We start from the raw sequence: 21,392 nt of genomic DNA on the forward strand, positions 1-21,392 counted from the left end.
CCTTTCCCTGCACGCTGGCCAGCAAGAGACAAGGTGCTTGTCTACATGAACAATTAGTTCACAGCACACTGGGGTGTGCGTCTACCCTGCACTAGCCTGCCATGCACTGACTGTCCACATGGACTCTGCTGCCGTACATTAACCATTTGTTAATGTGCTTTGACCTAATCCCGTTTCAAAGAGGCAGGGTAGATTCACATCCCAGCCTGCGGAGAACTAAACATGTGTGTAGCCAGGCGCAAGGTTATTTCTCTTCAAATGGATCTGTTCTTTGTCACTTTGTTCTTCAGCAAATTTGGCCAACAAGCACTGAGACTTGGATTCTTAGTTACACCATTGTAGATGGTCCCTTTCCATGGCAAGTGGGTGTACGCATAAATCTGACATTTTAAGACCCTTTTACACTGTCAGAGTGGTGCCAAGTGGCCTATGCATAAATGTATCTATGTCATGCTCTTATTACAGCCCCAGCGCCCTAACCCTCTAACAATTAATGCCTTCTTTAGGCTTAAAAACTTGTTTCTGGCTTAAACCTTTTCAGACCACAACATACGGGGGTATAGAGTTTATTTACTTTGGGGTCGTGCCTCTAGACATCTGAGCAATTTAGTAATTCACACTTGCAAGCAATAAAAGTACCTTTTATTACCCCGTGTTATCATTACTTTCCCATGTTCATGCACATAGGGGTCTTTCCCTTTTTAAATTCACCCACAGATGCTCAATTCCTCTCACCCGCTCCTCTGCTGTTGTCTGACACTGCTGTGCGGTGCTAAAGATCTCTAGGGTATGTTTACACTGCAAACAAAAAAGCCCTACAGAAGTGAGCTTCGGAGCCCAGCACTACAGACCTGGGCTCACTCTACAGCACTAAAAACAGCAAGCCAGTGGGACAGCCAGGGACAGAGCCCGGGTCTCCCTCCCAGTTCAGCCCCCACCTACTAGGCGACGCTGCCTCAGTGTATATTTTGAACGCGTAACCTTGCATGTTGGAGAAGCGTGCGTCCGTCAGACCCAGCTAGAATCCAATGGCAAATGTGCTGGAAAACCCACTCTGGCAACTGGCTGGGGGTAACAAACCGACAAGCTAGCTGGAACACTGTGTCTGGCTAGAAACCCAGCTGAGTAACTTCAATGCCATTACAAAGTACACCAGGCCCAAAGCGGATGATAAACTTAATGACAGAAAGAACGTCACACAGCCAGGCAATGAGCAGCAGCAGCTGCTGCCCGCATCCCTGCCAGAGAAAGAACCTGTAAAACATGCAAGCAATAGAATAACCCGCTATAAGTGGTGAAAGCCCCCAGGAGATGCTTTCAGTAAACCAAATGTCAAACACTCTCTCTCCCATCACAATGATAACTATGTTGACACAGCATAACACAGATAACATCCTATTAGCTGTAATAGGTTCTGAGGGTCAGCTGGACCCCCTGTAGTTTAGTTGGGAGTCAAGGTGCCTCTCTGAAAAGTAGTGGGGGCAGACAGCCGCCCAATGAAGTGTGCTGCAGTTCAGACAGGTTATGGTTGCCCCTGAACTGCTCTGTTCTCCAGGCTGCTCCAGTGCATTTAGCATTGGCGTGCGCTCTGTATGGGGTTTCAGCTCGCAGGCTACTCTGTGCAACTTTTGGAACAAACACAGCTGCTGTACTCTGACAAAGTGGTGGCAAGGTCGCCTGAGCCAACATGCTATGACAATTCCCAGGTTCTTATAATCACCCTTTTTATTTTATACTTATGCACACACACAGGTAAATTGAGGTGTCTTTCATTTTGTGTGCGTTTAATTTATAGGGGTGTGTGCATGATTAATCTATAGGAGAATATATATTACATCACACACACACACAAAATAATATATATTATACACACCCCAACCTCATTTAAAATTCTCAGTGCGTAAGTCACAGCCAGTCAACTGGAGATAATACTGGGATAGAGAAATATTAGAATCTAGCATATTATTATGCACAAGGCGCGTACCAGCTCTTACGGGATTTTTTTCCTACCATGCCACTCACTAATTACACTAAAACAAAATAAATAAATAAAAACATGGGGAGTGAGAGAAGCACATTACAAGAAAGCCAGAAGAGACTAGTTTAGGGACATGCAAAATAACCTATGAAAAGGAAGGAGCCGACATTGTCCCTGCGAGTAACTTACTAATGAATAGTCAAGAAAGGGAGAATTTGCTGTTGCAACCTCAGCCTTTCCCCTATAGCCATTAATGACAATAGAGCTTAAAAGTGAAAATAAACCAAGCATCTACCCTTATCTTTACAGAAAAGCTATTAAGATGGAAGAAGCGGCAGCCCAAGTTCTATGAAATGAACCCTCTTCAGGCACACATGTGGATCAGGGAATGGGAACGTTCAGCCTGTCTCTCTAACACATTCCCTTTTATTGTAAGAGGTCAAGAGAATAATCAGGTTTTAGAATTTTCTTCCAGGCAGAATCTAGCAATGACTGAGCTTTGGTCAAAAAGATTGTGATCTTTCCACTGTGCTGCAGAGCCTGTCATGGACATCAAGGCCTGTGTTACTCCTAAGCTATGTCACTGCAGGGGTCCCTGCCAGGGCCACCCAGAAACTTGAGCAGCACAGAATGAAGTCGGTAAGCCTTTCTGGCCAAGATAGCAAGGCGTGCGTGTGCTACTCCCATGCTGCCGGCTGGCTGCCTGCAAACTTGTGGGTAAAACTAAAGATGCCAATTATGATCTACAAAGCAATAAAGGACCCGGAACCCAGCAACTACTCACCTACCACAAGGACCTCTATTCCCTCTCTAAACCAGCACAACCTGTGTGCCTCTGGAAAATTCATGCTTAAACTTCAAGGGTGATGCATGAGGGAGATAGGAATAGGAGGAACTCACGACTACCCACGACTCACTTCAGGCTGGCCACATCCAGAAAGCCAAGTGCGATGCACCCGCTCGGTTATGTTTTTGGAGGGCTAGGGAAGAAGTTGAGACTTGGAGATTTGAAACTCAACTGCTACACAGAGGCAGCAATTCTTTCTGGTAAATACAGTAGACACACGTTATTCTAAACATTCCTTACCTGAAAACCTATTACCCGAAACTCTGTTACGTCTCCCACTGGGCATCATGTGCCTACAAAGAGCCTGCCTGTTTATCCAAACCACCAGTCACCCTGTTCAGATAAACGGGGTCCTAATGTATTAAAAACAGAGCAATATTCAATTTCTTTACCAATTGCCACAAAGCAGGTCACTATTGACACTTACTGACACCTCTACAGACCCCTGAATTCTACCCCATTACTCCCACAACTCTATCCAAACGGATACTGACCAGGAGCAGCGCAAGCGTGATCGCCATATTCCAGACAGAGGAACGTATAAATGGGCATCTCTCGAACTGTTAAGATTAAATGTCTGAGGAACCTGAAGAAAAGCGTCTCTCGAGTAGCATAAATACATCCACTGGAAAATGAAGCCCACTTCCCTCCCACAAAGACACTTACCAGCAATCAAACTCAGTTACACTGTTTTGTTTACCTTTACTAATTAATGTGCTCCTACAGCCTTGTACAGACATTTTTATTATTTAAATAGGAATAAACAATAGACATCATTTAGATCTTGTAAGTGAATTTCCTTCTTTTGGTACTACAACTGGTTGGTAGCTGTACTGACAGCATTTATATTACGTAAAACTCACAAGACTATAGCATATAACTCTCCACTCCTGACGCAAAGAGCCTGATTATTTTTCTAAACTGGGATTTCAGCCAATGGACACTGGGGAATTTGGCTCTCTGTGTCCATAATCATGCTCCAAAATGGAGAGATTTTAAAATCTGGGGGATTTTTAAAGCAGGAACCATGGAGTCGGCATCAAGATTTATAGAAACTTCTCATTTGGTTTTACAGTAATTACAGGAGTGAAAGCTCAGCTAGATTGCCTGGACAGATGTGGCCAAGACACCCAGGCTCTGATGCCAGTGACAAATGGTTAACTGATAAGAAGAAATGGAGAGGGCGACAGACTGAAGAACAGGTCAATATCATGCTGTCATGAAGCCATTTGAGAACCATAATTAATCTATTACTCACCTGGCATCATCATTCATTGTACAGTGGTCAATAGGTGCCATGAAGCTCACCAGTTTGCTGTGGACATGATACCTGAATAAGGCAGGAAATAAACAGACAGCACATTAGTAACTATTAAAGAAAAGGAAATGCTAGTGCCTGCACTGAAATGTCCCAGTCCCCGAAATGGAAATGCTGGCTCCCTTGTTGGCCAGTGCTTAATGACTCTCTATTTCGAGTTGCTAGTTTTTCCACCCTTCCTAACATTAACTAGGGGGGAATAAAAGACAGATGATAACATATGCCACACAGTGGATGAGCAATAATAAACCAATCACGTTTTGTCACAGCCAAAAGCGAACACTCCAGCGTCCTTGAGCAGTATACTTGCACCTGAACTTTATCCCAAGACAGAAAACTCTGACCAATCAAAGACTCTGCATTCAACTTCCTCCCCTAACAGTGTCTTAGGCCTGGTCTACACTAAGGGAGGGGGGTCGAACTAAGGTACACGACTTCAGCTACGCGAATAGTGTAGCTGAAGTCGAAGTACCTTAGTTCGGGCTACTCACCCGTCCAGACGCCGCGGGAACGAAGTCCGCGGCTCCCCCGTCGACTCCGCCACCGCCACTCGCTCCGGTGGAGTTCCGGAGTCGACGGGAGTGCGTCCGGAGTTTGAACTATCGCGTCTAGATTAGAGGCGATAGTTCGAACTCCGAGAAGTCGAACGCCGCCCGTCGACCCGGCAGGTAAGTGTAGACCTACCCTTAGTCACTCTTTAGTGCTGGTGCCCAAACAAAAAGCCACTGGTGGGAGCAGGGTTAGATTACTAGAGGCTTTCCCACAATACCAGTCTCCCTTCATGAATTATTATTATCTGTCATGGTAGGACCTAAAGGCTCCAGCCAAGATTGAGGCTCCATTGTGCTAGCAGCTATATAAACATAAGAGACAGCCTCTCTTCTGGACAATTTACAGTAAAAAAAAAAAAAAAAAAAAGACCAGGCAGACAAAGGGGTGGACACGGAACAACAGAGGCACAGGGAGGTGAAGTGATTTGCCCAAAGTCACACAGTGGCAGAGCTCCTGACTCCAAGTCCAGTTACTTGTCCACCAGAACAAGCTGCCTCCCCGGGATACACTGCACCTGTGAAAGCCCAATCCCCAGTTTGTTTCTCCCTCTAGGTCAGAAACTTGCAGAAGCCTGTCCACCCCTCACGCCCTGGGACCTGCTAAATAAAATCGAAACAGAGGAAATCAGAACAGGCCACTGATTTTACACCCTTAGTCTTTAGAGCAGGAGATTCCAACCCAGCAGCTTTCTATGTAAAGTATTCTGCTGGCTCCCCAAGTCCAAAACGTTTTACCCAAGTCATTCCTATTCTTACATCTTGATGAATAGCAGGCAAAAGGATTCACAAGCCACCTTTCCACTTGGGCACCTTTAAACTCCTTTTTGTTCTCTTATCCAGGAATATTCCCTAGAGGGAGTTTTAGCTCGCAGGAATATCACAGAATGGCTCTTCATGCAAATAACCACATTCACCCTCAACATGGACCTTTGTGCACAAACACGGGTCTTTGTCATTCCTCAATCGCCCTCTTATATCGTTGCAGAGTCATCCAATCAGGGAACAGAAATAATACCGTGACTCAGGGCAAACAAATGCCACAAACGACAAAAAAAATCAACAGGATGAAATATGAAACAAGAGAACGTATTTCACTCTATGGGATCACTTAAGTGATATTGACAATTAATGCAGTCATACAAATCACAGTATGTTCAGTGACAATTTGTGAATTGGAAAAAAGGGCTTAATTACACTAATAAATTGTCCACCACTAATTGTCTGGCCAGCTCTAGTTACTCTAACACTTTTAAAATGTGAGCTTCCAAAACCCCAGTCTATCAGATATAAAGTATTAAATTACAGACACTGTGAGACATCCCAAGTCACAGCTGCCCAATTATTCCATGAGAAGTAGAAATCTATAACTCATAGATATCCACTCAGGAAGCGATATGGTCTAGTGGGTGAGAGAAGGGCTTTGGGAGACAGGACTCCCATGTTCTTTTTCTGCCAAGACGAACTGTGTGACTATAGGCAAGTCTCACCTCACCCTTTGGTACCTCAGTTTCCCCATCTGTGAAATGGGGATAGCACTCATCTCCCTCACTGGCGTGCTAAGAGGCCAGGCGCTTCTAAAAGTGCTTAGAGAATCCTCGACAGCATCTTGCACTTACACAGTGCCCTTCATCCCAACATCTTGAAGCACAGAAAGGTGCGTAAAGCCAGTATGATGATGATGGACTACAGTGATAAGTGACAGCAATTAATACTTAGTGCTTACATAGCACGTTTCGCACCCGGATCTCAAGGTGCTTTACAAAAGATAAGTGACGTTTATCCACGTTCTGCAGAGGAGGAAATGGAAGTGCAGAGAGATTTAGTCAATCACACACACACACACACAGAGGCAGAGCCAAAAATTGAACCTAGTCTGTCTGGTTCCCAGCCCTCTCCACCAGACCATCCTGGAAAGATGATAGGATTTAACTGTGCATTAATCACATACATCAGCAAATGCATATTTTCTTCTTTTCTATACATTAATATTTTTTCCCCTGGGTCAGCGCAACTCTTGTTTAAAAAGGTAGCTAAGATGTAACAAGCCACAGATGCAAAGGGAGTTCTGATCTCCCAGGAATTCCGAAGTGCATGGATCACACACAATGAGAGACTTGCCCCATTATTCCTAAAGGTTTACGAGTCTGACTCAGTTGTGTGATGTTGTCAGTAGTTTTGACTGAATCATGAATATATCCAATTATGTGTGATGCTGACAGAACAGAATATTGATAGTCAATAATTACAGGCTTTTCAGGCCAACAAAGTAGCTCGTCCCTCTTTTAATAAATTATCTTACGACATCTATCTTAAAAATGGCTATGCCAGGCCTGACCCACACTGACTCCACTGACTTTCTATCAGATGTCATCTAAACTCAAGATTTATAGTTTACTCACAAAAGGATGGTTAATGCTGCAGATTTTTCAGGAAGCAGTGCAGCTTTCCAGTGTGCCTCTGTGCTACAAATGCCTCCTCCACTACAAATCATGCAGTCACTCTGAACTCAGGGAGAGTAACGCACCTGCTCTGCAAAGGGGAACAAATCCCAGCTCCTCTACACACTTTCCAGTCTCACCCCACAACCTGGAAGAGTTTGCAAATGCAAACATGAGAAGGAAAAGGTCACAAATTGTAGTGACTACGGGCCAGATCTGCAAAAGAATTTAAGTGCCTAAAAATGCAGTTAAGTGGCTAGTGGGACTGACAAGAGCACCTCACCCGGACAGGCACCTAACTCCCACTGAAAGTTTACTAAAAGATATTACCTCACTCACCTCATCTCTATTGAAAGTCTACCGCAATCAGGTGCCTAACACAGGCATATGCACCTACCTGCATCTTTAGGCAATTAAATACCTTTGTAAATCTAGCCCTGAAGGATTTAGGAGCACAAGTCCCATTCACTTTTACTGGGACTTGTGGCCCTCAATCTCTTAGGAAGAGACTTTCAGAAATGCCTGACATTTTTTATGCCCAGTGAACATTCTTGTAAGGACTGATTTGGGCAATTCCCCCTCTGATAATATGCAACTGATCATTAGTTCTAGATTCATTAAGAGCTCCCGCCCCTCAACGGGCATGTCTCAAAAGCAACATCATCTACCTTGCAAAGGACAAAACAAGCCTGGCAAAGCATTTCAGTGCCAAAACAGGGCAGCCGGGTGACAACTGGTGAGACAAGAGCTACTTCTCTGTAGTTTGAAGAAGCTGCCACTCACCGGATTTTCCTTCCTTTGCTGGCTTTTCGGTCCACTTTCTTCTGTATTTTGCTTCGTAACTTCTGGATGGCCAGCCACTGCCTGGGGAATCCAAAGTGGTGGTTATGTATCATTGCTAGGGCTGTTTTACCAGGCCAATTTTTAGGAAGAATCACAAGGTAACAATGGTAAAAAGCCATGGAAATGCAGTTTTAAAAGCTCAAATGCCCACAGCATTGTTCTTCACCCAAAAGTTGCTACCCTAAATAACTGTGGCACTGTCCATCACCTGAGCCCTGTACAGGACCCCACTGCAAGCTAACGCTGCCCTCGTTTTCATTAGCACACACCAGTCTCCCTGTGCTACATACTGAAATGCCCCGAGGAGGAGTACATAGCTACAAACAGGCGAGCACAGGGAACCGTAGAGACTAAGGGCTTATGTGTAGATGACCATGGACTCTGGCAGATCTCAGGGGCTGAAGCCCCAGCCATTCTGTGGGAGACAGATAGGTCGGCCTGGTCCTGATGCAATGATTAATATTCAGTGGGAATTCACATCCGGTGTGCAGGAAAAAACCACAGCAGGTACAATCTGGCACTATGTTTTTATTCTTTCTTGCCTATTGATCATTTTTAAAAAAAGAAAGAATCTTAGAATTCAAAAGATTTTCTTCATCAAACAGAAATGCTAAGGCCAGTGAAAACCCTTAAAGGATTACTGCATTTGTCTGCTTATTTCAACAGCTATTTTGTATAAAGAAAGCACGCAGTAGAATAGATTGTTTACCTATCTCCATTTATCATAAGCTACATATGTAGCTGATTCTTTAAGTGAGGAGGGTTACACTAACTTCATAAACAGATTTAACATTATACAGCAGTTCCATTTGAATTAGTTTCCTTCCAGGCTTTTGGAAAGCATATATAAAATTACCAGCAAGTGTTTCTTTCCCACTACCTCTGACTATAATATCTGGCAAATTCCCCCGCCAAAACCACTGCATAATGTTAAGTGCATTTCTTAATAAAAACAAACAAAAGGAAAGCAACAAGCAAATTCAGAAAGTGGTGCTTATTCCCCATCACTGTTTAGAAGGGAGGATTCAATTCCTCAAACAGAGCTTGCTCAAGTCAAAGAAGTTTCCACGGGGGGGAATAAACTGCTACTAGTTACAAACATTTTTAAAAAAAAAAAGAAACAAGCGTCCTCTTACCTGATTTATACAATGAAAACCCAAAATCTGGGGGGAAAATCTAGCAAAATCCAATTACCGCAATCTTAATATAATCTTAATTACTGTAATTATTTTATTGTAAAGTCAGATAAATGTACAATGTAATCACCACATTCAGACATACACAAAATAAATTTGACCTACTGCACTAAAATTCAAGTCCTATTTCACATGGATAAAAAGTTATTTCACCAACACAAAATTTCATAAAGCATTTTCCCTTCCTTTCCCCCTATACACACACATCCCCATATCACTTTTCAGTGGAGAATTCTATTCTGTTGTTTTCGGCTTTCCTTTCCTTTTATACTTTTCTAAATTATGGCCTGTGGCTATTTAAATGTATACTGTTCATTAAGCAGTATTTGGAATGTTCTGTATTTTCTAGCCACAGAATTAGAGTGAGAAATAAGAGCTTCCTCTCAAAGCATACATTTTATTTTTGGCACATAGGAAACATTCCCCTATGCTGTTTTAATTGTACTGTACCTTTTCTCTCTTTTTTTTTTTAAACAGCAGGGAAGGTGAATAAAAGAGAATCCCACATTATATAGCAAGTTTGATTCTTTATATGATGACAAATCAGAGTTCATAATCTGATCCCAAATTTCACCAGTCGCTTCATCTAGAGCACATTAGTCAGGCTACAGCAAGACTCTTTCCCCCAAACTCAGGGAGTCTGATAGGAAGTAGACAGGAAAGCAAGAAAGAGCGCAGGTGGCTTTGAAAGAAATAAGCCAGGCTGCAAAGAGTAATAATGCTTTCAGGCATCATCTTTAAGCCATTTCTTATTATTGGGGTGATTTATCGGTTTTATTTGTTTATAACCATTCCTCTAGGTGCTGCACCAACAACTGAATTCAATAGTCCCAAAGTTTGTTACAAGACCTCACCTCTCCAAGTTTGGGCAAACCACTGGGGCCCTGCAACATGAAGGCAAGCAAATACAAGTTCTGGCAGTCCAGAGCCATAAAGTCCTCACTGAGAAGACCCTGCCTCGCTGATAGTGTGCCACTGCTTTTAACCAATCATCTTATTACTCCCAACTGCGCTCCACGAAGTCAATGGCAAAAGCATATTGTAACACTGACCCCATATTCGTCATAGTGTTGTTATTACATGACATGATTATGGCATAATTATGATGCATTTTGTACAAGATAACTTGACAAACCTTGTACTCCTGTGAGGTTTTGTTGGAAAAGTTACGATTTGCTGAATATGATTATCCTATTTGTGTGCATGTATCATTTTTGTATCTGAAGTTATGAATATTGACTGTGTCTCTGTATTTCAAATGTAGTTACACCTGGGTGATGCCCACTAGGCAAGATGCTTCCAGTCTAGATTGTGGGCGAGGAAGGGCGTATTCAGGGCAATGAGCCATTAGGGAAAACAATAGGTCTTAGAAGAAACTTATCCATCACCCGGTGAGCCTTCTTGAGAAGGCTCCAGACAGTCTGTAAGTAATGGCCGCTATGACTCAGCAAGGTATCCAAGGGCCTGTGACCAGGCCACATGACTCTGGACTCCATCTTGGGATGTAAGTGTTTTCCCCACAAACTGGGGTTTGGGATAAAGGGTTCCCGCCATATGCTAAACCTATACAAGGCAGGGAGTGACATCATCGGTGGTTCTTCGCTCCTCACACAAGAAGATTCCTGGAAACACCTGAGGAACAAAGACTGAACTATGGGAAGTGCTGGAGCCAGGCTAAAGGGATTTCTAACCTGTGTATGAAACACCTGGGGATTCCAGGCTGCAAAGCAAGTGTAGCTGGTGCTTTAAGAATCTGCAGCCTGCTTGTATCATCAGCCAGGGTGAGACTTTGCTAATTATATCCTATCTTTCTAGTATCTTAGACTTAGTTTGCGTTTTTGTTTATTTACTAGGAAATCTGCTTTGGTCTGTTTGCAATCACTTATAACCACTTAAAATCTATCTTGTGTAGTTAATAAACTTGTTTTTGCTTTATCTAACCAATGAGTTGGAGTGAAGCGCATGGGAAATCATAGCTCTAGGGGCAAAGGCCGTTACATATTCCTCTCCACATTGAGGAGTGGGGGGGATGAACTCTACAGTTCCCTGTGCAGTGCAAGACGGTATCATTTTGGGTTTATGCCCCAGAGGGGGGATGTGCCTGGGGAGCTGAGAGTTACTTTGGCTTTAGCCTTTCTACTGTTGGTTCGTGAAGTGGCTAGTCAAAGAGCCTGCATATAATTGCAGCTGGGTGTGTCCCTACCTGTGTGAATGCTGATGAAAGTGTAGGACTGGGAGTGGGTCTGCAGCTTATCACAGCAGCACAGTGAGAGAGGGAGCCCAGGCTGGTGGATCAGAGGGCTCAGTGGTATCCCAGTTCCGGGTGGCACCCCGGAGGGAACCCGTCACACGTAAAGAAGCAGGATTGGGAACTTTTGAGAAGTTTTACACTCATGGAATCGAAGTGACTGTGGGGTGAAGCTAGTTACAGAGCACACAGACAGCTACAGCTCATCTCTTACCTGCCCATGGCCACCTGATCGTTGGGGTCCAGCGAACTGGTTTTCCGCTCTATAAGTTCTCGAAGGAGCTAGAGGAGGGAAGAGAACAACCAAATGCAAAAGCACATTAAACACAGGTCAGCACTCAGTCTGAGATTTTCAAAGGAGCCTAAGGAAGTTAGGTGGAATTTGAGTGCCTCACTGCCTTAATTTTTTTTTTTTAAATGAAACCCTGTCCACATACCAAAGCCATTATTGTTTTCTTCGCCACCGCTAGCTTTAAAAGACAGCAGGAATTTTGAGTGACATGGCGGGGACTACTCTGAAAAAAGTACAATCAATAAAACAAAACCCAGTGGCAAAAGAGCAGGTGAATTCATATTAACCCCTTCTTTAGAAAAGAAAAAAAAAAACATGACCGGAGCATATAACTGAAGGCCATTAGGAAGACTTATTGTGCTACAGTTAATTTCAGATGGATCAATGACTAGTGCAGCATTCCCTTCATCATTTTATGATTAGTTTATCCCGCCTCATCGGTATCAGCTGAGAAGGTCAGGCAGATATAGAGGGGAAGGATGCTGTAGCACACTGGATCAAACAGTAGTCTCCCACCAATGGGACGATGAACTGGTGATCTTCAGTCTAAATGAGTGGGATGGTGGTGGATCAGCCAGTGCTGGCCAGTACCTGAAAACGCAAAGCCATCATGGAGAACTCAGCACCATTTCTTAGGGGAACTTAAGGAGTGAAGTAGGCTGAAGATTACAGGCCATGATCTGAGTTGGGCATCCAAGCACTCTCGTAATACAAACAGTGCAGTCCTAGGTGGTGTATGAAGGTGCAGCTCATGGGAGCATAGGAACTGTTATACAAAATAAGACCAATAGCGGGAAGGGTAACCTGTCTGCCAGTTCCAGATGCTTCAGAGGGATCTCTCTCTCTCTTTGTATATCCCGATTAGATTGATCGATAGATTGATAGATAGATCAATAGAGAGAGAGAGTGTGTGCGCGCGTGCCCCTTATACTAGGCAAATATGCAAAAACATGCCCAAGACAGGAAGTTTATTTCTACACTAGGGTGACCAGACAGCAAGTGTGAAAAATCAGGATGGGGGTGGGGGATAATAGGCATCTATATAAGACAAAGCCCCAAATATCAGGACTGTCCCTATAAAATTGGGACATCTGATCACCCTAATCTACACACACACACACCATTTTTATTTCATCTAATCCCATTGCAAATATTATTGTCTTGAATGGAATTGTACCCACTTAGAGAACTTGGTCCTATATGCCAAGCAACTTCCCTCAGACTCCTTTTCCCTCCATGAGACCCGTGTATTGCAACATCTGGCTACCCAATGCCTCTTATCATTTACAATTAGCAGTGATCTAGGAGGGGCTCCCACTGTCTGAACCGAAAGGCTGATATTGAGTGGCTTTTGGCAGGAAAAAAAAAAAAAGTGGAACTGCAGAAAAAGTGGTGATTCTACAATGAATTCTACATAAAATAAGAGTCACACCCTGGTAAGGCAGAATGCTTTACAGCCAGCATACAGATGCTAAAACAAGCTTTCCTATTCCTTTCCAAGTTCTGGGGAAAACGGTTGGGTTTTATCTGTGTGTCTTCCTGCAGCCAGTAAGGTGTCGCATGCAGCCTCCTGGGATACCTGACCAATGTCTGTTTAACACCATGAGCTATATATTATATGCTGTATAGTTTGCGTACAGAACAAAAATAAATACAACATGACCTCCCAAGTTGCAGACTTCCCCAAATGTCACTGTTTCATTCATGATGAATGAATTGAAGTACAGAGTTCTTGTTGTGATAACTGGGCCTACAAATGTACTCCAATTTGCACTGAACTGTAAAAAGTATGTGAAGGTTCATAAGATGTCACAATAACCTATAACAACAAATACTGATGGGAAAAGGAGACAGAGACAGTCAACAAAAGGACCTACTGAGATGGTTCAAGGACGATGTTGAAATCATGCTTGGCAAATACAGAAGATGTGGAACTAGAAATTAATGAACCAAAATCGGAGTGTCAGATATTAGGCCCAAATGGTGGACAAACTAATGAGGGGATGAGCTATTCTACCCATCGCTCTCTTTTTGGGTTCATAAAGGAGGACACTTTGGGGGGGGGGAATAGAAAGAACAGATGGAAACTACTGATGCGAGCTTCATCATCATGGCTGTCACCCCCATTGTCTACTGGGACCTCGGACCATCTTCGTCCTCATCCTGAGGGACCCCCTGACCAGTTCGACCAAAGAGAGGTATCAAGATGACATCACCACCCCTACCAGCTCCAACAGAATCCCCACCACCACCTGAGATGAAACGGGATCAGACTTTAGTAACAGCTGCAGCTCATCTCAACTAATGTCTTCTCTTTTCCCCAAAAGGACAGATATCACCATCTTTGATACCATCTAAGAGATTGTCAGATGGGGGGCGGGGGTGTTCCTTCTAAAACTCTCTCCAGTTAACAGGAAAGGAAACAAGAAATGTTGTTAAAATGAAAGTTTTAATCAATACTTAACCTTCCAAATCCTTTAACTCTTTTAGTTCTTTTCTGTATTTTTATAAAGAGTTGAAAGGATTTTTAATGGTGTTTGCACCATGGTAATAAACAGGCTGAGGTTTCTGTATACCAAACCCCAGATCTTGTTTAATGATGGACAGTGACTGGCTTATTTTAACACCTTTGACTCTCATATTCCATCTAAATTAATACAACAGGCATCTGAAACTCAAAAGAAACTGAAGTATCACAGAGTCTTTTTGTCTTTTGCAAAGATGTCTAAGGAGGGCTTCCCCTGCCTTGTACTTCTGCACAACAGAAACATCTAGAATCCAGTGGCCAATTGAGGTACCATAACAATCGACAGAAAGATCTCCATTCATTTCAAATCAGTGAGCGTAAGGTGGAGAGAAGTCACAGTGCTGATGCAATGTTTACCCTGCCCAAAGGAGTACATGCAGGCAAGATGAAAGAATGAGAACATACCTGACCCCAGCTGACAGCCAAAACTCTGGGGGCAAGAACTGTGCAACCATGATGCAACACCAAACAGGTGGAGCTGCAGCTTAGTACACCCCCCTCCACCTCCAAACACTGCCATTTACAACAGCCTGCCTTAGATTCTGCTTCCAATCACCTCTGCACAGCTGTGACATCAAAAGATGCCCTCAAGTATTGCTCTATGGAAGAAACTATGTGGATTCCAACAGTATGGGCAAATCGCTAAAAAAAGCAGGTGAAAACCACCCCCTCTTCCAAAAAAAAAAAAAAGGTGTTATAAATAGACTTGGCAGAATTTGATTTTTATTTTTTTAATATAATTTTGGTGGCTAATAATGTATGTTTATTTTTAGCATTTTTGATTATTTAAATTTTAACAGTTGTGGAAAATTATGGGGGTTGGCAGACATCATTTAACGACAGCAGATATAGAGATTCAAAAAGTTGAAGCTTGATAACCATTAAAACACAAATTTGTCAACTTCACATGTCAAAATATACAAAGCAAATAGTCTTAACTCAAATTCTAACAAGTTCTCAAGCAGCATTTTTCTTACTTTGTCCATCTTTGAATTTCTATCATCATCGATGGAAATATTTCTGCCTCAGTTGTGTATATACGATGAAATTAATGTTTACCAACATTTACTGATAAATATCTCCCGAGGGTTTTTTTTTCTTTTAAATAAAGTAGAGACTTAAACAACAAAAGGAAGATTTATACCCCCACCTTCAAAAGTCACACATTTTATTGCAAAAGAGAAAAGGCAACTCAAGCACAATTAAGAACACCTCCCATGATGTTTTTTCATTTGCTTATATTCGGAGATTATTACCACAGCAATTACATTTAAAAATTCAGGGACCAGAGGCCACTGGTTTATTATCACTAGCAAACAGCAAGCTATTTCTCTGCCCTGTTTATCTGATTGATTCCCAACATCTTTCTGGCACACAATCTATCAGTTTATCTCTCCCACTTCATCACAGTCACTTCTGGCAGCTAAATACAAGATCCAAATCCAGTGTTACACAGACATACGACACAGTAAACCTATGTAACACTGCTACTCTGTAAACGGCTGCCCTCAAGGCTAAGCAAAAATGGGATCTTGGTTTCTAGTCAATATTCTGTCAGAAGCAAGGTGGGAGGGAGAGTTTTAAAAACAAGGAGAACTGGTGTGGCTACGTTCCAGTGGTTTCTTCCTATTCTAGCAATGTCATGTTTACCGTCCCCACTTATCTTGCTTCTTTGACACAAGTGCAGAGGAAAAGCTACTGGGTAGTGCTGGCAGAGACTGGGAGACTGCAGCCCAATCCACAGCTTTGAAGAATAAAAGGCAGTTTTCCTGTTCCATCCCTCCTCCAATTACTACTATGAAAATTCACGATTCCTTCTTCATGTACAGCATCCACTTACCCACAGCCTGGAAAATGCTTATATGGACATTGCCCTTTCCAGCACACAGAAGTATACATAATTGCAATGATATATAACATGGGAGCAACACAGACTAGTGGATAAAGTATGGGGAGTGAGTTATGCAATTGGGTTCTAGTCCCAACTCTGACTCCAATTCACTGTACAACCTTGGGAAAGTCACCTAACCTCTTTGTGCCTCAGGTTTCCCCATATGCAAACTGGGAATACAGATCATAAATACATCACAAGGGCACCGTTTTTTAAGACAGCCTTAGTTTGTATTGCGGGGAACTGGCCCTTGAGGGATGATTTATCCTGACAGTGAGAGAAGAGAATTGGAGAAGCCCTCTTAAACACATTAATAGTACCCACCCCTAAAACAGTATACTATATATGCAATTATATAAACACACACACAGTACACACATCTACTTTATAACATACTTCCTACACATTTCCCATATTTATTTATTTTTACTCCAAATGGTTGAGGAACAGCTCCCAGAAGCACAGACACAAGCAGTGGTACAAACTAGTGAGTTATTTTAGGTTAATCAAAAGCATCATAACTACTGCAGGTGTAACCTATTTCATTGTAAAATCACCTCTATAGAGGTCCCATCATTACTCATTCATGATGATACTACCCCTTGAGAGTATCATACTGGATTGAAACACTGGTCCACCTAGCCCAGTATCCTGGCTATAACACTGCCAGAAGCAAGTGGTGGGGTAAGAATCCCCACGATGAACATCTTTGATAAATTACAGACCCTCGCTGTAGTTATAACACGTCAAGTACATGCGAATACATGTGTGACTGCATTGTGGATATCCTAAGAGCATCAAGATAAGAAAGGAAGCAATTTATGGTAGAAGCTTTGAAAGCATTGACAGGATCCCATCAATCGGATTCATGAGACACACACAATATATATTCTATTCATTACCTGCCCAACGTGCATGCTAACTTCTAAATCACTTACTGTTTAAACTTGCACTGAGCTCTGAATACATCTGTGGAGACGCCTTTGTTCCAAATTAGGATCCTAAAAGGCATGTTTATATATGAACACAAGATCTTGGAGGACAAATACGTGTCACTATGTTGATGAATCTCAGGCTATGGCTACACTTAAACTTCAAAGCGCTGCGCGCCAGCCGCGCAGCGCGCTTTAGCGCTGAGCAAGCCGTCAGCGCGCGCTGCGCCAGCGCTCTCCCAGCTCCTCCCAGCGCTGTCCGCCCTCCAGCCTGTGGGGAAGCGGGGAGGCGCGCTGGCTGCGGCTGCGGCTGGCTGCGGGCTGGCTGTTGGCGCTTTGCGCGGCCGCCGCTGCAGAGGCAGTGTTTGACACACACTGCTGCTGCGCCTCAGGCAGGAAGAGTTTCTGAAACATCAGAAAACCAAGGTCTATTTAGAATGGACTCCACTAGTCAAAACGTTAACTACAAACGCCTTGTCTCTAAAGTATTTCAGTTTTCATTACAAATGCTAACTTGCAGAAGGCTGTCTGCATCCAAGTACATGGTACATAAACACAAGGGGATCATCCAATGATTTATCAACACAACTTCCGCAATGGTTCTATCATTGTTTGATTGCTAATATGCATAAGAAAAAAGTAGTTCCAGAAGTTGCCATATCTCCATGCTCTACTACAGCGGTTCTCAAACTGTGGGGTGGGACCCCAAAGTGGGTCACAACTACATTTAATGGGGTTGCCCGGGCTGCCTTAGACTTGCTGGGGACGAAACCCAAGACCTACTGCCCGGGGCCGAAGCCCTGGGGCTGTGGGCCCAAACACACACACACACACACACCCCTGGGGCAGCAGGGCCTGGGCAGGCTCAGGCTTCGGTCCCTCCTCCTGGGGTCAGTAATTTTTGTTCTCGGAAGGGGGTTGCGAGCAGAGTGACCAGATGTCCTGATTTTACAGGGACAGTCCCGATTTTTGGGTCTTTTTCTTATATAGGCTCCTATTGCCCCCCACCCCTGGTCCCGATTTTTCACATTTGCTGTCTGGTCACCCTAGTCGCGAAGCAATGACGTTTGAGAACCCCAGCTCTCCTGTGTTGCTTTGCTGAAAGGTACAATGCCAACCCTCAGACATCCATCTGGACTCTTCATATTGGCACTGAACCGAAGCAATCTCAAGAGAGAGATGTCTTCCTGAATCCTGAATGGATTAACAGCACCACTGTGACCACAGTGTATCTAATCAACGTTCACTCCAGACTGCACTACGGCAGGGCACTCTATAAGGAGTTTCCCTGGCACAGAACACTGTTGCTTTCCTCCTAACTGGGATGGGTCACTGTGAGTATATACCATTCATAGAATCATAGAATCATAGAACTCAAGATCAGAAGGGACCATTATGATCATCTAGTCTGACCTCCTGCTAGATGCAGGCCACATAAGCCGATCCACACCCTCTTTAGCAAGACCCCCCCCCCCCCCTGCTTTGGAGGAGAAAAAAACCAGGGCCACTGCCAATCTTCCCCTGGGAAAAAATTCCTCCCACCCCAAATAATTGGCGCGGGCTTGGAGCAGAGCATGCAGACTGTGCAACCTCTTTGCTTCAGGATGCAATACACGGCAGTAGGTACAATCTACACATCTCTGAGCGGTCTGGGACCTGAATATCCGAGGAGGTGCCTTTGTCATGACAGGCAAGATCAGCTGGGTTACTTCTGCTGTCATATCCTGAGGTTAAACTCAAAAACTGTGCAGCAAGACATCTGCAGCAGAGGGCACTCTTCCTTCTGGTGACTCACCAAATCCGGAGTTTGGTGGCTAAAAGGTGCAACTGCAGCTACACCCAAGACAGACAACACAAGGTGCATTTGTTCCTGCAGGCTTTTAACAGAATTTTTGGCATGGTGGTGAGTGAGATGGAGCCCTTCGTTGGAGCTCTGGCCACAGATGCTCGCTAGACAGGCCCGCTCTCCTGCTGGCAATGCAAATGTGCTGCAGCGTGAGCATCAGGAAAATCTGGATTCTGCAGCAGTTGGGACACTGGTCACAGGGGTGTGGCTCTTACATAAATTAACTGCATAAGAGCACTTGCTGTCGGAGTATCCTCTTGGGGTCTATTATTCGGCACAGAGAATCCCTCCCATTGGTGTTAACGGGGGAAAGTTGCATACAACAGCGGGAGACTAAAGCTTGTAAACAGCAGCACCCATGGATCAACAGGCCCATGGGCAGTTCAGCCATCAGTCAAGAAAGAGCAGTTTTCTTCACCTGGGAACTGAAGGTGAAAAGTTCTTTCAGTGCAGGCAACTGCAAGATTCAAGAGGTTGTGGGGGACAGAGTAGAGGGGAAGGGGAGAAAAAACCAGGGACAGGAGGGAAATTAGGAAATGGAAATAAAAGCCACGAAGCATCTTATTACATCTAAATAGTGTGAGTCTTAAAGCTGAAGTTATAAATCATCCTAACAATGGTTACGAAAATGAAAGTGGATGTAGCCAGAGGCTATCACTGAAAAAGTCAGTCTAGACCTGCCTGGCTGCCTCTGGTCTTTAAGGATTTGATTAGTTTTTCTGCTTTCTAGTTCACAGTCTTGCATTCAGCCCATGCTCCAGAGCCAGGTAGAGCTCAGGATACACAATGAATGATAAATTCATTTACTGAATAAAGTAACACTATTTTTTCAGCACAAGACCTAAACCACTTCCAAAGCTGTAATATTTCATTAAGCCTGGTGATTCCAGCTAAAATTTATTAGTCAAAACAGAAAACTCTCATCAGACCCCATATATTCCATTAGGAGTGATCTATGGTGTCTCCCAATGTCTAATTATTAACTAGGAAGTGTAAGTAAATCACTAGCAGCATTAAGCCCTGATGTGTGAAGACAGAATTGGAGTTAAGCAATATCAGCAGTAAAAGGCTTTGATTTGAATAATTTTCTTTTATCCACCACCACCTCCCAACTCATTCTCCCCTTAACAAGTGAACAAAATTGTCCTTTTAAATGACCACCGCCAAGTTCCATTTGTCAGTACGAGCAACAGCTCTGCAGCCCACCTAAATGCACCTTGCCTGTCCCAAAACAGCAGCAATCTGGAGGCTAGGCGTACACTTCATAGCTATAAAGGAGTGGAGTAAAGTCATCCACAGGAACGTTATTTGCTTTTGCTGCCAGGTGGTGACCTTGATGTCGTTAATGGCTACACCTGTGCGTCACCTGTATGTCAGTGCACACACTACAGCCGTGTCCCCAAGTGCCCTACAACACCGACATAATAATGCCACCTCCACAAGAGGCGTAGGGCTTATGTCCATGTACTTAGGGAGATGCTTACCACTGCCGTTAGCTGTCTTGTGAATTTCACAGCTCCATGTTGTCAATTTCACAGCTCCATGCTGAGGCCCTGAAATTGACAAGAAAGCTGGGCAGCTAGGGCCCAGCTGCCCCCGGCTCCCCACTCCAGAAGCCAAGAATCTCAAGCAGCTGCACCCCCCTACATCCGCTTCAGAGCCCGGGGGCGGCTAGGGTCTGGGCGGGGAGCTGTGCAGAGCTCAAGAGCCCTGGTTCTCAGGGCCCCACACAGATCAACTTAGAGCTGTAGTGCAGACATGCCCTCAGCAAAACTTCACGTTAAGATAGTGCTTTTCATCCAAGCACACCACAAAGCAGCTGACAGCCTTAATTAAAATTAGTAACACCTCCCTCCCCTCCCCATGAGCCATTATGTGCCCTATGGGTAAATACAGGCACAGAGAGGTCATGTGATTTGCTAAAGTTGATCTCAAGAGTTGGAGGTAGAGCCTGGAACAGAACCCAGAATTCTTGACCATGCTTCCACAAATCTGAAAATGTATCAGAATATAAGAGATCCTGAAATCCACAATTGCTAACAGAATAGATAATCGAGATATGCACAGGAAAAACAAAAATTAAGGTGAGATTTTCAAAAGCAGCCAGTGTTAGCCTTGCTCGTTTCTCACCCAAGTCAATGTTAACATTTCCACTGGCTTCAGTGAGAGCAGTTGGGCCACCACCGAGAGCTTTCGAAAAAGTCACCCTTAAAACACAATGGAGAAAAACGTTATCCTGGTTACTCAAAAAAGACACTCTGCCAGAATCACAGGGAGTTAGAAAACGCCATTAGGAGTTTATTCAAGGACAACTGTAGCTCATGACTGGGCTCTCCTGCACATAGAACATATGACTGTCTATCAAAACTAGCTTTCTTTCTAATGTTGCCCTTTATAGTCACTTTTGAGCATTATGCTACTATATTTAAGTGTGACTGTAATAAGGATTTTTTTTTTTAAATCCACCTATGTCTTACCTGATGTT

At 43.7% G+C, this 21,392-nt stretch overlaps 1 protein-coding gene across 1 annotated transcript in view; it reads right to left on the reverse strand.

The window, feature by feature from the left end:
• The window catches only part of AATF (apoptosis antagonizing transcription factor), an 83,453-nt gene that overhangs the window by 18,237 nt on the left and 43,824 nt on the right, over positions 1-21,392 (reverse strand). Inside the window, exons 9-11 of the mRNA XM_039508493.1 lie at positions 11,634-11,701; positions 7,916-7,996; positions 4,084-4,155 (exon numbers count right to left, since the gene is read on the reverse strand). Of these exons, the coding sequence (XP_039364427.1) occupies positions 4,084-4,155; positions 7,916-7,996; positions 11,634-11,701 (221 nt within the window). The remainder of the gene's footprint in view (positions 1-4,083; positions 4,156-7,915; positions 7,997-11,633; positions 11,702-21,392) is intronic.

This window comes from Mauremys reevesii, linkage group 20 (genome assembly GCF_016161935.1).
Source record: "Mauremys reevesii isolate NIE-2019 linkage group 20, ASM1616193v1, whole genome shotgun sequence".
Lineage (NCBI taxonomy): Eukaryota > Metazoa > Chordata > Testudines > Geoemydidae > Mauremys > Mauremys reevesii.